A 17,278-nucleotide genomic window follows, 5' to 3' on the forward strand; every position below is an offset into this window, starting at 1 on the left:
CCCATGTGTGCACATTTAACCCCCCTCCCCCCATTTAAAACACACACAATCTCATTTGGACAAAACACAGGACCTGAAAAAGTGGGGAAGCTCTTCAGCCCAAAGGACTTCATTTGCTGATGGGAAGCCTTCTAGGGGCCACATGCCAGCAGTGGGTGGGTCGGCTGCCAAAAATGGATGAGTCTGGGGCCAGCTCACCTTGTCCTTCTCTCACGTACACCCCTTCACACAGAGACACACCTGTTCACACTCCCCATCCATCCATCCATCCATCCCATTCTCTGTGCTCCTCTCTCTCCAGCTCCCATTTTTTCTCCCCCTCCCAGTTCTCTCTCTCTTTCTTCCCTCAACTGCCTCCCCTCCTTGGCCCTGCCCCCACCCCCATGCAGCACATAGGCTTTTTTAAGAGCTCCCATTTTAAAAAGCCTAATGGCTGCATGGGGGCAGGTGTGGGGCGGTTTAAAACACATGAGGGAAGCTTAGCCCTTCCCTCCACAACAGACACCTCTCTGGAGATGGCCCGTGTTGGAAGGGTTGTGGCCAAAAGGGGACTTTGTTACATATGTGCTGGAACTAGCCAGTACGTGAAAACTTACTAATGATCAGACTCCAAATAATCCAATTGTTTATTATTTAATTCAGAACATGGACATAAGATGCTCACAATATATAGGGATGTATTGCATATCCTTCTCACAGCAGCAAAACAGAGCTTGTAAAGAAATGAAAATTTGATGTTTGATTAAATTTCACAAATGTGGGAGCTCTTCATCCTGGTGAAATTCTCATAGCAAATCAAAGAATGAGTCATGCTAATCCTGAAGATCACCTTTTAATTCCTTTTAACATTGAGGCCTAGAAGTTAGAAGTTCATGAAGTGCTAGCTAGTAAACCCCAGCTGAAAGCCCCTTCAGAATCACATGCTTTGCTTCCCCTCCCCTCTCCCCTTACTAGTAAACCAAACCCCAAAATTTTACCCTCAGCTAATGGACCCTAATTTTTAATCTACAGAGAAGACACTTTCCCTAAAGTTATGGAACTTATGCTCCTTTAGTACCTATTTATTTATTTATTTATTTATTGCATTTATATCCCGCCTTTTTCCAAATTGCAAGGAACCCAAATACCTATTGAGGTTTGCAGTGGAGCTGTAGATTAGACTAGTGGTAACAATTAAATTGCTTGTCTTTGGAAATGTGCAATGGGAAGAATAATGATTCCAGAGGCTCATTTGCTGGCTTTCCTAATGGCAAGGGATCATCAGAGGAAACCATCTCTGTCCCACACTCTGCCTTGTACTTCTGTATTTCTATTATATAAAATGTCAGCTGGATCCATGGACGCTACAGAAATGCTCTCTTAGGCAGTGTATCTAGACGAGGGTTCAGCAAGTAGAGGCCTATAAGCTGAATCCCACCTATGGCACTGTCTGCCTTCTCCCCCACTTGCCAAGCAAGATACAAAAAAGAATGTGGAGGGAATGGCAGCTGTGTCAGTGAGCATTACCAGGAGATCAATTTGGGAAGCTGTGAGTTGAGGCCTTTGCTCTCTGCAAAACTAGTTGGTTCCTGACCATATATTTAGAAGGATAACACACTAAACAACCATTTCATTCTTCTAGGGTGAAGCTGGGCCAGCTGGACCTAAGGGGTACAGAGGAGACGGGGGACCTAATGGACCAGAGGTTAGTGTACATTAATGTCTATGTTGTAAGGGAGTATCCCTTATGTCAATGGATTAAGCCAGACACTTCACATATACAGCAATGTTGTAGCATGCTTGCAGCAATACAAATGAAAGGGAGGCTCATGTGTCTTCAGATATTAACTTCTACATTCAGGGATATTTGGAAGATATGGCACCGATATTAGGAATTAGTTCTTATGTGCAACATCTATTAGCACTGGCTAATGTAATGCAGGATCATTCTAGTCTGAGCTTTTGCCTGGTCTGGTATCTGGGGGTGGGGATCACAAACTCAGAAAGAAAGAAACATAGCAAAGAAGAGAGCTTTCACTGGAATATTTCAGGAGCCGGATTTACGTACATTCTTCAATGCATCAGGTTTGTTCCAAGCGAGGACTGCAAAGAAACAAATGTACAGGAAAATGAATGCAAAAGCAACCAAGAGCCACCTTAAAGATGAACAGATTTTTTGCTAGGCTTTAAGGTACCACAAGACTCTTTGTTGGTTTTGGTGCAACAGGATACCCCTCTGAAAATAAATTGCAACTGTTTGTCTCATTTTGTCTGAATTAATGCTCTTTGGCAATAAGCACAGCTAAAGATGGAAGAACCAGGGATACTCGAGCTCACTGAAATTCTCTGGACTTCACATCAAAAGCCTAGTTCAACTCACTCCCGTTCTCGTTTGTGACCTGTTGTTGTTGTTGTTGTTGTTGTTGATTCAAACAGGAAAAGTGTGGGTTTTTTTAAAGTGTGTGTTTTTAAAGTGTGCATTTTGCAAACATGAATACAAGTTTGGTAACTCAAAGGAGAACAGAATTCAAACTGCTGGTTATGAACTATAAAGCCCTATATGGCTTGGGGACCAAGCTACCTGAAAGACTGTCTTCTCCCATACAAGCCTGCCCAGTTCTTAAGATTTTCAGGAGAGCCCTTCTTTCAAGACCGCCCCCTTCAGAGGTGCATTTGGTGGTGACACAAAGGACAGCCTGCTTGGTGGCCGCTCCCTGGAACTCTCTGCCAAGGGAGGCTAGGTTCACTCCCTCTCTACCATCCTTCCACTGGCAGGCAAAGACCACTCTATTCAAGCAGGCCTTTGGTGTGTAGGTGGGTCTGTTGGGTTGGAGGCTGTTTTTATTGTGTTAACGTTGTGTTTTTAATTGTTTGATGTATTTGTTTTATTATTGTTTTATCAAGTTTAATTAGTGATTCTAAGCTGCCTAGAGTGCCATTTTTGGTAGAAAGGTACAAGTCAAATAAAGAAAACATGCGCTCCCATTTATGTTCACATTCAGGGTGGTGAATGGAGCATTTTTAAATGATTAGCAAACTGCAATGAAATTCTCATAGATCCCTAATCACAGCTATTTCTCTTCTTACTGTATAGGGCCCTAAAGGACTGCTTGGGCCACCTGGATTACCTGGCGACATTGGCTTGATGGGTGAAAGGGTGAGTGGCATAATTTGGGGCTATATAACTTTGAGTTCACCTGGTGTGCCAACTGCACCTTTTCCTGGGGAAGACGGACCTGGCCACAGTCACTCATGATTTGGTTTCATTTAGCATGTGGGTCTGCCTTTGAAAACCATCCCAGAATTGCAGCTAGTGCAGGACATAGCAGCTATGCTGCTGACTGGGACCACTTTTGGGAAGGGTAGAACGTGACTCCTTTGGTACACTCATTGCAGTAGCTATGGGTCTGTTTCCAAGCATGAATTCGAAATGCTGGTTATCACCTTTAAAGACCTAAATGGTTTTGAACCAGGAAATCTAGATGACCATCTTCTGTTGTATGATCCTGCTGTCATTGAGAGAGGCCTTTTCTGGTGATCTGCCCCATCTGAGCCACGGTTGATGGGAGAGGCTCTCTCAATTGTGGCATCCACATTTTGGAACACCCTGTCTTGGACGATATGTAAGGCCTCCTCTCTGGTGGCATATCCCTGCTTCCCAAAAATATTTTTGTTTAGGCAGACCTGGGCCTACATGTTGGTTGATTTTGCTGGTTGTCTTCTGGGGTTTGTTGATATTTTATCTGATATTTTATTTGCTTGCTTTTTCATTTCTTTTTTATGACTGTCATTTTTTCAAATGTCAGCTGTTATGGCTAGTTCAGTTTTGAAAGATATAGATTTCCTTAACAGACTCAAGTTTGACTTCTCCTATTGGTTTCTGAACTTCCTCCTAGGGAGAAGACGGCCCACCAGGAAATGGCACAGATGGCTTCCCTGGCTTCCCAGTGAGTTTAATTCAAACATGCCAAAACTTTAGACAGAACATTAGACAAAACTTGTTGCCATTTATGTTCGTCTGATTTAACTTCCTATCTTCCTTCTCTTCCCAAGGGATATCCTGGCGTCAGAGGTGCTCCCGGGGTTAATGTAAGTCTCACTCTCTTGGTCTCTTCTTTACTGTTATTAGTACACAGGCACCCCAAACCTCCTTCCTTCCCCCAATTAGTTTGCTAAAAGCAACTTAACTATAAAGCAGGATGTTGGTAAACTTCTCCAAGCTGAGGCTTTGGGAAGAACTTTTGGTGCTCAGAAAGCTCACCTTAAAGGTGAGAGAAGCATTTCCTTAAATTCTTCTCCAGCTCAGATTAAAACAAATGATCCAAAGCAGAGATTCTGGCTTCCCTGTCCTCATCAGTTTGGGCTGCCATGGCCACCAGCCCATCCCTAACATATACCCCGCTTCTTTTCCTGACAAGTGGCAGCTATTGCTCTCAGGAGGACTACATTTCCCATGGTTCCCTTGGGCACTGTGCCTAAGTATGCTGCTAATCAATGTGTGAGAGTCGCAGAGAAGGAAGGAGAAAAACCTCTTTTCACATGTTCACTACTGCTCCGTCTGCCACCAGGGAAGGGGATGTTTTGGGAAGGGTGGGGGCTGCAGTGAGAATTGGCAGGGGTATGGGTGGGCATTCTTCTGAGCTCTCAGATTGGCTTGGAAAGATAATATGCATTTCCTACTCCACCCCACCCAAAATTAGAAAAATTGTATTTTCCCTGAGTTAATCCAGTACAAAATTGGGAGAGCTCATCATCTGAACTGAAACACCTTTCCTTGGCTGACATCCCTGTTGCAGACAGTAAATAGTGCAGTAATCATGAGAGGCTATGTCCACGTCCACCCAGAATTGCCCCCAATATTTTCAGTGCAGTAGGGACAGATTGGAATATAGCTTGGAAACAAGAGACCCAATTCCAATGGACCAAATTAATTTGGAAGCCCTTTGGTGACCATTCCCTGCATGCAACTGACCATTCTGGCAAGAAGAGAGTGCTGTGAGTGCACTGGCCTATGGACAATTGAGCTGTCCATTGTTGACTGCAGAGGTCTGTTCCACACAGTTTGTATGTTTCCTCTAAATGGTATTGTCTCTGTCCTTTTCAGGGGACCAAAGGCTATCCTGGTCCAAAAGGTGATGAAGGAGAGATTGGAGACCCTGGGAAAGAAGTAAGTAAAAAATAGGATTGATGATACTTATCAGAAGTTGAGTTCTGTCATTTATGCAACATGAGCCCTGTCACTGTGCTTTATTCCCACTGTACATCTTAATTTGAAATGCAACCAAAATTCTCTAGTCTTATACTATAAAAATAAGTGGAAGGAATAGGGAAATATTATCATTGTTTCAGTGTCATACAAAAAATAAAAGATAGTGAGAAGCTTTGGAAGTGAGAGTATATATTTGGAGTGTAGGATTGCCTTGTTTGTGAGGATGGGGAAGAAAATTTCAGGGTCAGTTCATTTTTCAGCTCATTTTTTGTCATAGCAAAATAACCCACATTTACTATCTCTTTGAAAATATCCCACCCATCAACATAGTACATTGTGTTTTACGGGAGTTTTGAAGTAATCACATGGAAAAGCCAACACATGCTTCAGTCAGCTTAGGTTGAAATCACTATGTTAGAAAATAACAATAAAATCAGGAATGTAAGAAGACCTAAGGATGAAGGACGAGACATTCTTGATTTCAAGTACGTTTTCTGGAAATGAAAGGGATTATTTCCACCTTATTCATCATGTTTCTGGTGAACATTTGTTGTTGTTGTTCGTTATTAAGAATTTGTATTCAGATGGGTTATGATTCATTTTAAATGATATAAAATGTACATTAAAACCAGCTTCAAACAAAACAACCTAAACCCCCAAATACACATAATAATAAATAATTAGACACCAACCTGCCATTCAGCAGCTGCAGTAGCTACCATACCCCTGATTGAAGAGGCACAGCCAGAATATGTCCACTCTGGACAGAATGGTGGAACAGAATGGACAGAATGGTGGAACTACAGCAGCAAAGTGAAGACCAGAAGCTTGAAGAGCAACAGCAAGAGGAGGCAGAAGTGGGAAATGCTGAGGTGAGGAAAAATGCAGTAGAGGATACTCCTTGAAAAAGGGTGACAGTTAGGAGAAGAAGAACTAGATGCCACTCTGCACCAGTGGAAGCAGTGGAGCTGTGGAACCGATTCCAGGTACTTGAGGATGAGACTGGAGGACAGCGCAGAGGAAGAATCACAGGGGAACCTACATGAGAGTGAGCAAGAGGCTGGAGGTCAGTCAAACAGAGGCGATGAAACCCAGGCCTACAACAAGAAGAAGAGAAGAGTGGTAGTAGTGGGAGACTCCTTGCTGCATGAGATCGAAATCCAAGTATGTCGCGAAGACCCATGTACTCACCAGATATGCTGTCTCCCAGGAGAACGGATTAGAGACGTGACTGAAAGGTCGCCTGCACTCATAAAGCCCACTGACAGGTATCCCTTTCTTCTTGGGATGTTGGAGAATTCTGTCACAGATTCCAGGGAGGCCAAACACCAGCGCATTCTGCCCCCCGGAATCCATGGCGGAATGAAGCCACCCACCCCACCACCCCACGAAATGGGCCCGGAATGGAGCCTATCTTTGTCGGCCGTTCCGGTGCTCTTTGAATGGCGGCCACGTCTGCGGCCACCATTCGCCTCTTTCGAAAAGCCATGATAGGCTACGTAAGTATTTAAATAGCCTATCACGGCTAATGCAGGGACGCCATTTGCGTCCCTGCGGAGGCCGTGATAGGCTACATAAATATATACGTAGCCTATCACGGCAATAAGAAGGAACGCAAATGGCGGCCGCCGTAGCCACCGCCATTTACGTCTGTGTCTTTAGCCATGATAGGCTATGTATATATTTACGTAGCGTATTACGGCTAAAGACACAGATGCAAATGGCGGCGGCTACAGCAGCCGCCATTTGCGTCCCTGTGCAGCCCAGCGGCCGGATGCCTGGCTGCAGGTGGCCCCAGCCAGCGGCTCCGCAGAGTCGCCGCGGAGCGGAGCTGGCCAGAGAGGATTCCAGGGAGAGGGACAGAGTGCCTCCCCCCCACCGCGGATTGCCCGGCGCAGAGCCAGGTAAGAGTTTCATACATCCCTACTTTCTTCTCATCCATGTGATACCAATGATACCACCAAGCGGAGCTACGAAGAAATCACGTCAGACTTTGAAGCTTTGGGAAGGAAACTCGAGAACTTTGGGGCCCAGATAGTTTTTTCATCCATCCTTCCAGTAGTTAGAAGAGGGATAGAAAAGGAAAGAAAAATACTCCAGGTGAATGACTGGCTACGAAGGTGGTGCCGGCCCGAGAGATTTGGATTCTGGGACAACGGGCTATACTTCTTGGAAGATGGGCTGTTGGCAAGGGACGGGTTGCACCTCACAAAGGATGGGAAGAATGTGTTTGGCCACAGCATGAAGAACTTCATCAGGAGGGCTTTAAACTGAATCCTACAGGGAAGGGAGATGTAAAGTTGGGGGTAACAATGGACGAAGGCTCATGCACTGTAATGGAGAGAACAGCTCTAACAGCACCCAATAACAGTCTTCAGAAACATGTAGGAAGAAAGCCAGACCATGAAGCACATGGTCTTTGATGTCTATATACTAATGCGCAGAGTATGGGAAACAAACAGAACGAACTTGAACTCTTAATACAGGAGGGAAATTATTACTTGATAGGTGTAACTGAGACTTGGTGGGATGACTCCCATGACTGGAATACAGCAATTGAAGGATATAACTTGTTCAAAAAGAACAGGAGGAACAGAAAGGGAGGTGGGGTTGCACTATATGTGAAAAATACATATCTCTGCACAGAAATACACAAGGATGAGCTTGGTAGCCCCATCGAGAGCATCTGGATCAAAATAGATGGAGCAAAGAATAAAAGGAACCAGGTGGTCAGAGTCTACTACCGGCCACCCAATCAAGGAGAAGACGAGGATGAAACTTTTGAAAAGCAAATGGCCAATGTTCCAAGGAAGCAGGATGTAGTAGTAATGGGGGACTTCAACTTCCCCAATATTTGTTGGGAGACAAATTCTGCAAAACATGGCCCCTCCAGGAAATTCCTGACTTGTGTGGCGGATAACTTCCTCCTACAGAAAGTAGAGGAAGGAACTAGAGGATCGGCTATCCTTGACTTGATCCTAACCAACAGAGATGACTGAGTGGATAAATTAGCAGCTACAGGAACTCTGGGGGAAAACGACCATGTTATACTTGAGTTCTTGGTTCTAAGGGAAGCAAAAGCCAAATGTAGTCAGACGCGTACCCCGGATTTTAGGAAAGCTGATTTTAATAAACTCAGAACAATGATCAGTAAGGTCCCATGGCAAGCGACGCTAACGAGAAAAGGCGTCCAAGATGGGTGGGAGCTTTTAAAAATGGAAATTCTCAAGGCAAAATTACAAACAATTCCAACAAGAAGAAAAGGTGGAAGACAACAGAAGAAGCCAATCTGGCTTCACAAAAAGCTTAGCAACGACCTGAAAACAAGAAATCACACATATAGGAAGTGGCCAAGTATAGGAAAGAAGGCCAAGCAACAATGGAAGAGTACAGGCAGGTAGCACAGAATTGCAGTGATGGCGACAGGAAGGCTAAAGCTGAGAATGATAGGGATGGCGGAGAATTCCGCCACGGATCTCGGTGAGGCCGAATGCCAGTGCATTCAGCCCCCCGAAATCCATGGTGGAATGAAGCCCCCGCCCCCGCAACCCATGAAAGGTACGCAGAACGGAGCCCCCAACCCATGAAAGGCGCACAGAATGAAACACTTACCTGCTGCCATCCACGCTGACTTGCGAATGGTGGCCGCCCTGCAGCCGCCATTTGCTTCCTGATCATAGCCATGATAGGCTATGTAAATACTTATGTAGCCTATCACGGCTAATGCAGGGACGCCTTTTGCGTCCCTGCAGACGCCGTGATAGGCTACGTAATTATTTACATAGCCTATCACGGCAAGCAAAAAAAAAAAACGCATACACAAATGGCGGCGGCTATGGCGGCCGCCATTTGCGTTCCCTATTTTTCACCGTTTTATCCTATGTAACTATTTACGTAGGCCATTATGGCGAAAAAAAGGGGGAACGCAAATAGCGTAGTGGGCGCTATTTGCGTTCCCCTTTTTTTTCACCGTAATAGCCTATGTAAATATTTACATAAGATAAAACAGCGAAAAATAGGGAACGCAAATGGCCGCCGCCATAGCCGCCGCCATTTGCGTACGCTGTTTTTTTGGGGGGGCTGCCATGATAGGCTGCGTAAATACTTACGTAGCCTATCACAGCAGCCTGGCTGGACACAAATGGTGGCCGCTATGGCATCCGCATTTGCATCCGCAGCAGCCCGTCCATGGCAGGAGCTGGCCGGGCAGGATTCCGGGGGGGAGGACCGGATCGACTCCCCCCCCGTCGAGGATTCCAGAGGGAGGGATGGAGTGCCTCCCCCCTCCATGAATCACATCCGCGAAAAGGTAAGTGACTTTTGTACATCCCTAGAGAACGAGCTGAGGTTAGCGAGGGATGCTAAAAGCAACAACAAGGCTTTCTTCAGCTATGTGCATAGTAAAAGACAGAGGAAAGAAATGGTGGTTCAGCTATTAAATAAGGATGGCAAAATGATAACAGATGACAAAGAAAAGGCAGAGGTGCTCAATTCCTACTTTGGCTCAGTCTTCTCCCGAAAGAGGGTCTATGATAGGGATGGCAGAGAATTCCGCCACGGATCTCGGTGAGGCCGAATGCCAGTACATTCAGCCCCCCGAACTCCGTGGCAGAACGGCCTGCCACCCCCCTGCCCCCCCGCGGATCCCCCCCGGGATGAGACTTACCTGGGGCGGATCTTCTGGGCGGCAGCAGCTGCTGCAGCATCTGGTCTTCCGACCGGCTGCCGCCGCCGCCATTTCCAGTGTTAAAAAAAAAAAGACGTGATAGGCTACGTAAAGATTTACATAGCCTATCACGTCTGACTTTTTTAAAAAAAACAATGCGCGTACGCAAATGGCGGCGGCTATGGCCGCCACCATTTGCATTCCTTATTTTGGCCCGTCTTAGTCTACATAAATATTTACGTAGACTAAGACGGCGAAAATAAGAGGGAACGCAAATAGCGTCCGCTACGCATATTTGCATATGCGTGTTTTTCTTTTCTTTTTTAAGTCAGACGTGATAGGCTATGTAAAGATTTACCTAGCCTATCACGGCTGACTACAGGGACACAAACGGCGGCGGCTATGGCCGCCGCCATTTGCGTCCCTGCTAGCCAGTGGCCGGATGTCCGGCTGCTGGCAGAGCCAGACAGCGGCTCCGCGGAATCCCCGTGGAGCGGAGCCAGCCGGCCAGGATTCCGGGGGGAGGGACGGAGTGCCTCCTCCCCACCAGCGGAACCCAGCGGAGCCAGGTAAGGCCAATTTCGTACATCCCTAGTCTATGACGCCCCTGGCAAAGGCGAGGTACAGGCTGAAGGGGCAGGATTGCAGCTTGAGATCGATAGGCATATGGTCAAGGAACACCTAATTACTTTGAATGAGTTCAAATCTCCAGGGCCAGATGAACTGCATCCTACAGGAATAAAGGAACTGGCAGAAGAACTCTCAGAACCGCTGTCTATTCTCTTTGAGAAATCATGGAGGACGGGGGAAGTGCCAGATGATTGGAGGAGGGCTAATGTTGTCCCTATCTTCAAAAAGGGTAAAAAGGAGGAACCTGGGAACTACAGACCAGTCAGTCTGACATCAATACCTGGGAAAATTCTGGAGCAGATTCTAAAGCAATCCATTTGTAAGCACCTTGAAAACAATGCAGTGATTACTCGAAGCCAACATGGATTTGTCAAGAACAAATCCTGCCAGACGATCAGGCTCATTTTTGGATCAGGTAACCTCCCTTGTGGACTGTGGGAATGCTGTGGACATAATATACCTCGACTTCAACAAAGCTTTCGACAAAGTGCCCCGTGATATCCTGATGAGCAAACGAGCTGAAAGTGGGCTAGATGAAACAATGATCTGGTGTATCCACAGTTGGCTACAGAACTGGACTCAAAGAGTGCTTATCAATGGGATCTTCTCAAACTGGGGAGAGGTAACGAGTGGGGTACCGCAGGGCTCAGTCCTGGGCCCAGTGCTCTTCAACATTTTTATTAATGACTCAAGAGGAGGTGGAGGGAATACTGATCAAATTTGCAGATGACACAAAATTGGGCACGATAGCTAATACTTTGGAAGACAGAAATAACATTCGAAGTGATCTTGATAGGCTGGAGTGCTGGGCAGAAAACAACACAATGAAATTTATTAGGGATAAATGCCAAGTTCTGCACCTAGGGAAAAGAAACCAAATGCACAGGTACAAGATGAGAGATATGTGGCTCAACCACACTACAAGCGAGAAGGATCTTGGAATTGTTGTAGATCACAAGCTGAAGATGAGCCAACAATGTGATGTGGCTGCAAAAAAGGCAAATGCTCTTTTGGCCTGCATTAATAGAAGCATAGCTTCCAAATCCCAGGAAGAACTAGTTCTCCTCTAGTCAGCACTGGTTAGGCCTCATCTGGAGTACTGTGTCCAGGTCTGGGCACCACACTTTATGAAGGATGCAGACAAGCTGGAGAGGGTTCAGAGGAGGGCAACAGAGATGATCAGGGGACTGGAGCCCTGTGAAGAGAAAGACTGAAAGAACTGGGCATGTTTAACCTTGAGAAGAGAAGACTGAGGGGAGATAGGATAGTACTCTTCAAGTACTTGAAAGGTTGTCACAGAGAGGAAGGCCAGGATCTCTTCTCGATCATCCCAGAATGCAGGACACAGAATAATGGGCTCAAGTGACAGGAAGCCAGATTCCGGCTGAACATCAGGAAAAACTTCCTGACTGTTAGAGCAATACGACAATGGAACCAATGACCTAGGGAGGTGGTGGGCTCTCCCACACTGACTGGAGGCATTCAAGACGAGGCTGGACAGCCACCTGTCAGGGATGCTCTGACTTGGATTCCTGCATTGAGCAGGGGGTTGGACTCGATGGCCTTGTAGGCCCCTTCCAACCCTACTATTCTTTGATTCTATGGAGGCCCTTGACCGGAGTCATCCCTCCTCACCTGCCATACATCTCCCTACTGAAGACCACTGAAACTGGAGCCTCGCTTGCTCTCCCCACCCAACCAAGGCACATCGCACACTCTCCTCCTTCCAGGCACATGGCACCCATTCCTCCCAACCAAATGAAAACACACATGCACCCTAAAATAAAAAATAAAAATCCACAAAAGAGGAAGGAAAGTGCAGCAGCATCATACACCTGCTCCATAGATAGTCTACCTGCCATGGCAACTGTATCAGGGCTTCAGTTTGGGCACATTGGCCTGACAGGTATCAGTTCCACTCTCCCAGAAGTCCTTGGCTGGCTGCAGTTCTCAATAAACTAAGGGTCCATCCAAACAAGACTGAGGCTCTGCTGGTGGTTAGAACCTCTGTCTGGATGGAACAGGTGTGCAACTATCTCTGGATGGGGTCACACACATGCCGAAGGAGCAGGAGTGAAGCTCAGGGGTACGTCTGGATCCATCATTATCTTTGGAGACTCAGGTAGCCTCTGTGGCATGGAGGGCTTCTACCAGTTTTGGCTGGTAGCCCAGCTGTTACCCTATGTGGATAGGAATAGTCTGGCATCAGTGGTGTATGCTCTGGGTTAGATTACTGCAATGCATTGTACATGGGGATGCCTTTGAAGGCAGTTTGGAAACTGCAGCTAATGCAGAATTTATTGGCCAGGGTTTTGAGAAAGACTAGGGAATGTTAACATATAAGTCTGGTCCTGGCTCACCTGCACTGGTTGCCAATTTGCTTCTCAGTCAAATTCAAAATGCTGGTTTTACCCTATAAGGCTGTACATGGCTTTGGACTGCAATACCTCAAGGTCCACCTCTCCCCATATGCGCTGCCCCAGTCCCTGAGGTCAGGTTCAGAGACCCTTCTCTGTGTGGAATGGACCTTTTCAGTGGTAGCCGCATGTTTATGGAGTGTTCTCCCCAGGGACACTCATCTGGTGCTGACACTGTCATCTTCTCAGTGCCTACTTGTTTCCCAAGCGTTTGGATATTAGTTATGGCCAAATGGTTTTGGACCACTTTTCTGGTGTTCATTCTAGGTTGTGGGGAGGGAACGAGCAACAATTGGCCAATGAGGTTCAGTGTAAATGCAAAATATACATTGGGGCAGAAAATCCTAACTTCACATACATACTGGTGGGGTCTGAACCGGCTCTCTGACACATTTCAGGGAAGCGATCAGGGAAATTCAAGATAGATAAAAAGAAGTACATCACACAATGGTGCATGGTAAATTGTGGGATTTACTACACAAGACAAGTGTACAATTTAAAAAGGGGATTAAACAAATTCATGAAGGATGAAGATTATCAATGGCTACTAGTCATGATTAGTAAGGGACTGAAAGTACAGCGGGCAGTGTGTTTGTGTGTGTGAGTGAGGGGGGGTGCATGTTCAAAAGCCCCATACACATGAGTCTTTCTTTCAGAGAAGGTACTCCAAAAACTTGTTAAATTTCATTGCACTTTTTAGAATGAGAACTGTATACAATATTCTAATATTGTGTAAAGTTCTCATTCTAAAAAGGGCAACCTTCTCTGAAAGAAAGACTGAAGTGTTTGGGGCTTTTGCATTTATGAAAAAAACACAAATGGGAAATGATAGAGTTTTATAAAATTATGAACGATAGGGAGAAAGTGGAGAGATAGACCTTCTTCCAAAGGCAGTAATAAAAACAATTTAGGACTTATTTGGGTGATATTTTATCAGTGGTATTGCAGACAAGGTGACATATGGAAAAATATGATGTGTACAGAAATTTACAGATCTCATCTCTATTCAGATATGTGTTCTGTGTACTGAGCATAAGTAAGATCTATGCATTTCTGATCTGTTCCTACATGGCATTTTTCCTGAGTTTGTAGAAGTGTGAGGGTCTCCTACATCTTCCATACTGGGGGGAAAGTAGCATGCAAACCAGCACTTAAACAGTTGAGTAAAGGAAACAGCTGCTTAGTCTTTCTAACACAAACAAAGGTTAATCCTTCTCTAATACTTTGGCCATCTGTGTATGAAAACAAATGTCTTTCTTTTCTTCCAGAGCAACACAACTGGGCCCAAGGGCATGAACGGAGCCAATGGGTACAGAGGACCAGAGGGCCCTCCAGTAAGTAATAGAATGACGTTTCCACTAAATGAATTGGATTATGAAAGAACAACTTCCAGGAGCCACTTGGGTTATGCCATGATAGTGTAACAGGCTAGGTCAGAGGCTGGGAATTTCCTCCCTCCTCCCCCCCCCCGAGGTTTGCCTTCCCTTGTGGGTAACTGTTGGGGACTGCATGCCAGCAGCTGGTGGGGCCACTGCCAAAACTGGGCATGTCAAAAGTGGGCAGGGACAAAGCCACCCCACACATCCATCCATACACACATGCAATTTTTGTGAACCGCCCAGAGAGCTTTGGCTATTGGGTGATATAGAAATGTAATCAATCAATAAAATAAAATAAAATAAATGGTCCCCATTCATCCATTTCTCTTTCTCCCTCTGTCATGCACATTGGCTCCCATCCAATTTAACTTACTGCAAGGAAACCAATAGGACTTAAGTTAGTTGCAAATATTTAGAAATGATTAAGTGAATTGGGATAATTTTCTGATATAAATCATATCAGGTGGTAACCTAATGAACAGAACTCTTTTTACTAGAGACCATGGTACCTCAAAAGATGGGCAAATTTGTTCATGGAGCTGTCATTTCATCAGTCATTTCATCTACAGGACTCTGTTCCAGCTGTCTTTGTCATACTTTCCACTCCGGAATTTGCCTGATGTAACTGAGGGTTGTCTTGTCACTTTTACAATGGTTTTGTTTTCCAGGGACCTCCAGGACCCATAGGACCTCCTGGACCAGATGTGAGTAGAACTCATGTTATATGGTGTTTGCCATTTGCTATGTTACAAATCATGGAGGGCTAAGAGAGCCTGGTGGGAGGTATTCAGCAAAGCGAAACAGAGCTGAGGTTCACTACAGTATTATATGAATAGTGGATTGTCTCCTGACAAAGGTCAATTCCAGAGCCAGTGGCTTTCGCTTCTTAGCTGTCATAGCAGCGGTATTACTTTTAGTTAGTCCCCCCCCCCATTTGACAGTCATATTTCCAAGTGCAGAAAACAGTGGTGTCCTTTTTGGATCTATCTTAAAGCCTTGGGTTTTCTTTTACTGGTAGGCATCCAAGGATAACCTTAGCTTCTCCTTGCTCTTCATACCACTTCCATCAAATATGACAACACTGGTGAGAGTGCAGGTAGCTTTTACTGCCACTACCCATAGACTAGCTTTGTTTTAAGCTCATTGTCTTCTATGCTTTGATCAGCTAGAAAGGGACAACTTCAAATGTGTCAGATAAAGTTCTCATTTTTTCAAGAAAGTCATGGGCTTTACCTATTCTCAATAACAAGAATCCATTGCTTTAGTCCAAAATAAAGATCAAAATGGTGGTGTGGTCTTTTCTATTGGAAATGTCTGTCTTTACTTCTTGTATATTAGACAGTACTCCACAAGTGCTGACTGCCCTCTCAGGAAAAGCCCCTATAGACATCCTATGCTTTATGTGCTATACGTTTCCAGAATTTTGCTTTCTGAATTCATTGTAAGCTTGACGGGAGGATTTTCTATGGCTGGCTACAGTGAAGGAATTGGGAACAGAAAATCATTCTTTATTTCCAGGATCTGGATGAGGCCAATGTTTCTTCCTTTGTTTTTAGGAATGTGAAATTTTAGATATCATCATGAGAATGTGTTGTAAGTATTTGACTTCAATACTTGAAAAACCAATAGGAGTACCATTGGCCAATAACTATGCCAGAAAATGATACCATACCAAGTAATGGCAACTTGTTGGCTTCGCTAAGCCATCACCTCAATACACTTGTTGTACAATTTGGCCTTCAGGTTTTTTTCATTGATTTGCCCCCAGTGCACATAATTAGTAGAATTTCTCCAGTCTTGTTAAAATGTAATTTCTTAAAATTTAATTGGAACATAGGAAGTCTGAAGCTACTTTAGCTGACAAATGCAAGCAAAGATTTGCTCCTCTGCAGCTAATATGGCAACTTGTGAGAGGTAAGTGGATCAGAACCAGAAAACTCTGAGTCAGGCCATGCTTTTCACTTGTTCATGGCATTAATCAATGTTAATTTCTTTTGTTGTTCTAAATCACCACTACAGTGACACGTTAGAAAGCAAGGTTTGCAACTTGTGCCTTCCACAGATGTTTTGGCCTACATCAGCCTTAGCCAGCATCAACAATGGTGAGGGATCATGGGAGTTGTAGGCTAATACATCTGGAAGGACACAAGTTACCCACCAAGAGCCCCTGTTCTTCCTTTCTATTATTTTTATTTCAGGAATTATATTGAATGCTTTTAAAATGTCTTAAAGCTGACACTAAGAATGGGACAGTAAAACAAAATATAATAAAAGGAGGGGTGTGTCTCCCACCATACATGTTCAAAGCTACTGCCCTGCTACTGTCATACCCATTGTACACACACACACACACACACACACACACACAGTCTGTGCATTCAGAATGTGTGAGAAGGGGCTCTACACACATAGCAACATATGCAAATAGAGCTTTTCCATGCAAGGGGGAATCCTGGCCCAGTCATGTTTCCCCCTTGCATAGAGGAGCTCTACACACATATGCCAAACATGCAGAGAGGCATGGCCACCAGACGTGGGGGGGGGGGCAGGCAAGCCCACAGAGTCCACAGCCCCTTCACACATTCTTTGAATTTGAGGGGGTTGTCCTTAGCCCCTCCCCACCATGAAACAGCAACAAAGCAGCACATTAAACAAAAATTGCAATAAAACTAATAGAACTGAGGAGCAGATCCCATCCTCGAGCCCTTAGATGTTGTTGGTGTAATTGGACCACAACTCCCATCATCCCAGACAGCACAACTAGCAGTCAGGGATTATGGCAGCTGTAGTCAAACAACATTAGAGGGCCCAAGGCTGAGAATCACTGGTTTAAAGCAGTTATCCATTTAAAAGGGGAGCAAACAACATAAAAGGAAAACCAAATCTTTTTAGCAGAGTTTAAAAGCCCAAGAGGACAGGGACAGACTTTGCTGAGTGCCTAACTGATAATAATGACAGCACCATGCAAACATCCGTAGGGAGGGAGTTGCACAGTTTG

The 17,278-nt window shown here is 45.1% G+C and overlaps 1 protein-coding gene across 1 annotated transcript in view; it reads left to right on the forward strand.

The window, feature by feature from the left end:
- Positions 1-17,278, forward strand: part of COL6A1 (collagen type VI alpha 1 chain) — an 81,091-nt gene that overhangs the window by 41,459 nt on the left and 22,354 nt on the right. Inside the window, exons 21-28 of the mRNA XM_084820351.1 lie at positions 1,622-1,684; positions 3,074-3,136; positions 3,876-3,926; positions 4,033-4,068; positions 5,084-5,146; positions 14,170-14,235; positions 14,949-14,984; positions 15,837-15,873. Coding sequence (XP_084676477.1) covers positions 1,622-1,684; positions 3,074-3,136; positions 3,876-3,926; positions 4,033-4,068; positions 5,084-5,146; positions 14,170-14,235; positions 14,949-14,984; positions 15,837-15,873 — 415 coding nt within the window. The remainder of the gene's footprint in view (positions 1-1,621; positions 1,685-3,073; positions 3,137-3,875; positions 3,927-4,032; positions 4,069-5,083; positions 5,147-14,169; positions 14,236-14,948; positions 14,985-15,836; positions 15,874-17,278) is intronic.

This window comes from Heloderma suspectum, chromosome 1 (assembly GCF_057233095.1).
Source record: "Heloderma suspectum isolate Gila_16-S chromosome 1, 16-S_ref, whole genome shotgun sequence".
NCBI lineage: Eukaryota > Metazoa > Chordata > Lepidosauria > Squamata > Helodermatidae > Heloderma > Heloderma suspectum.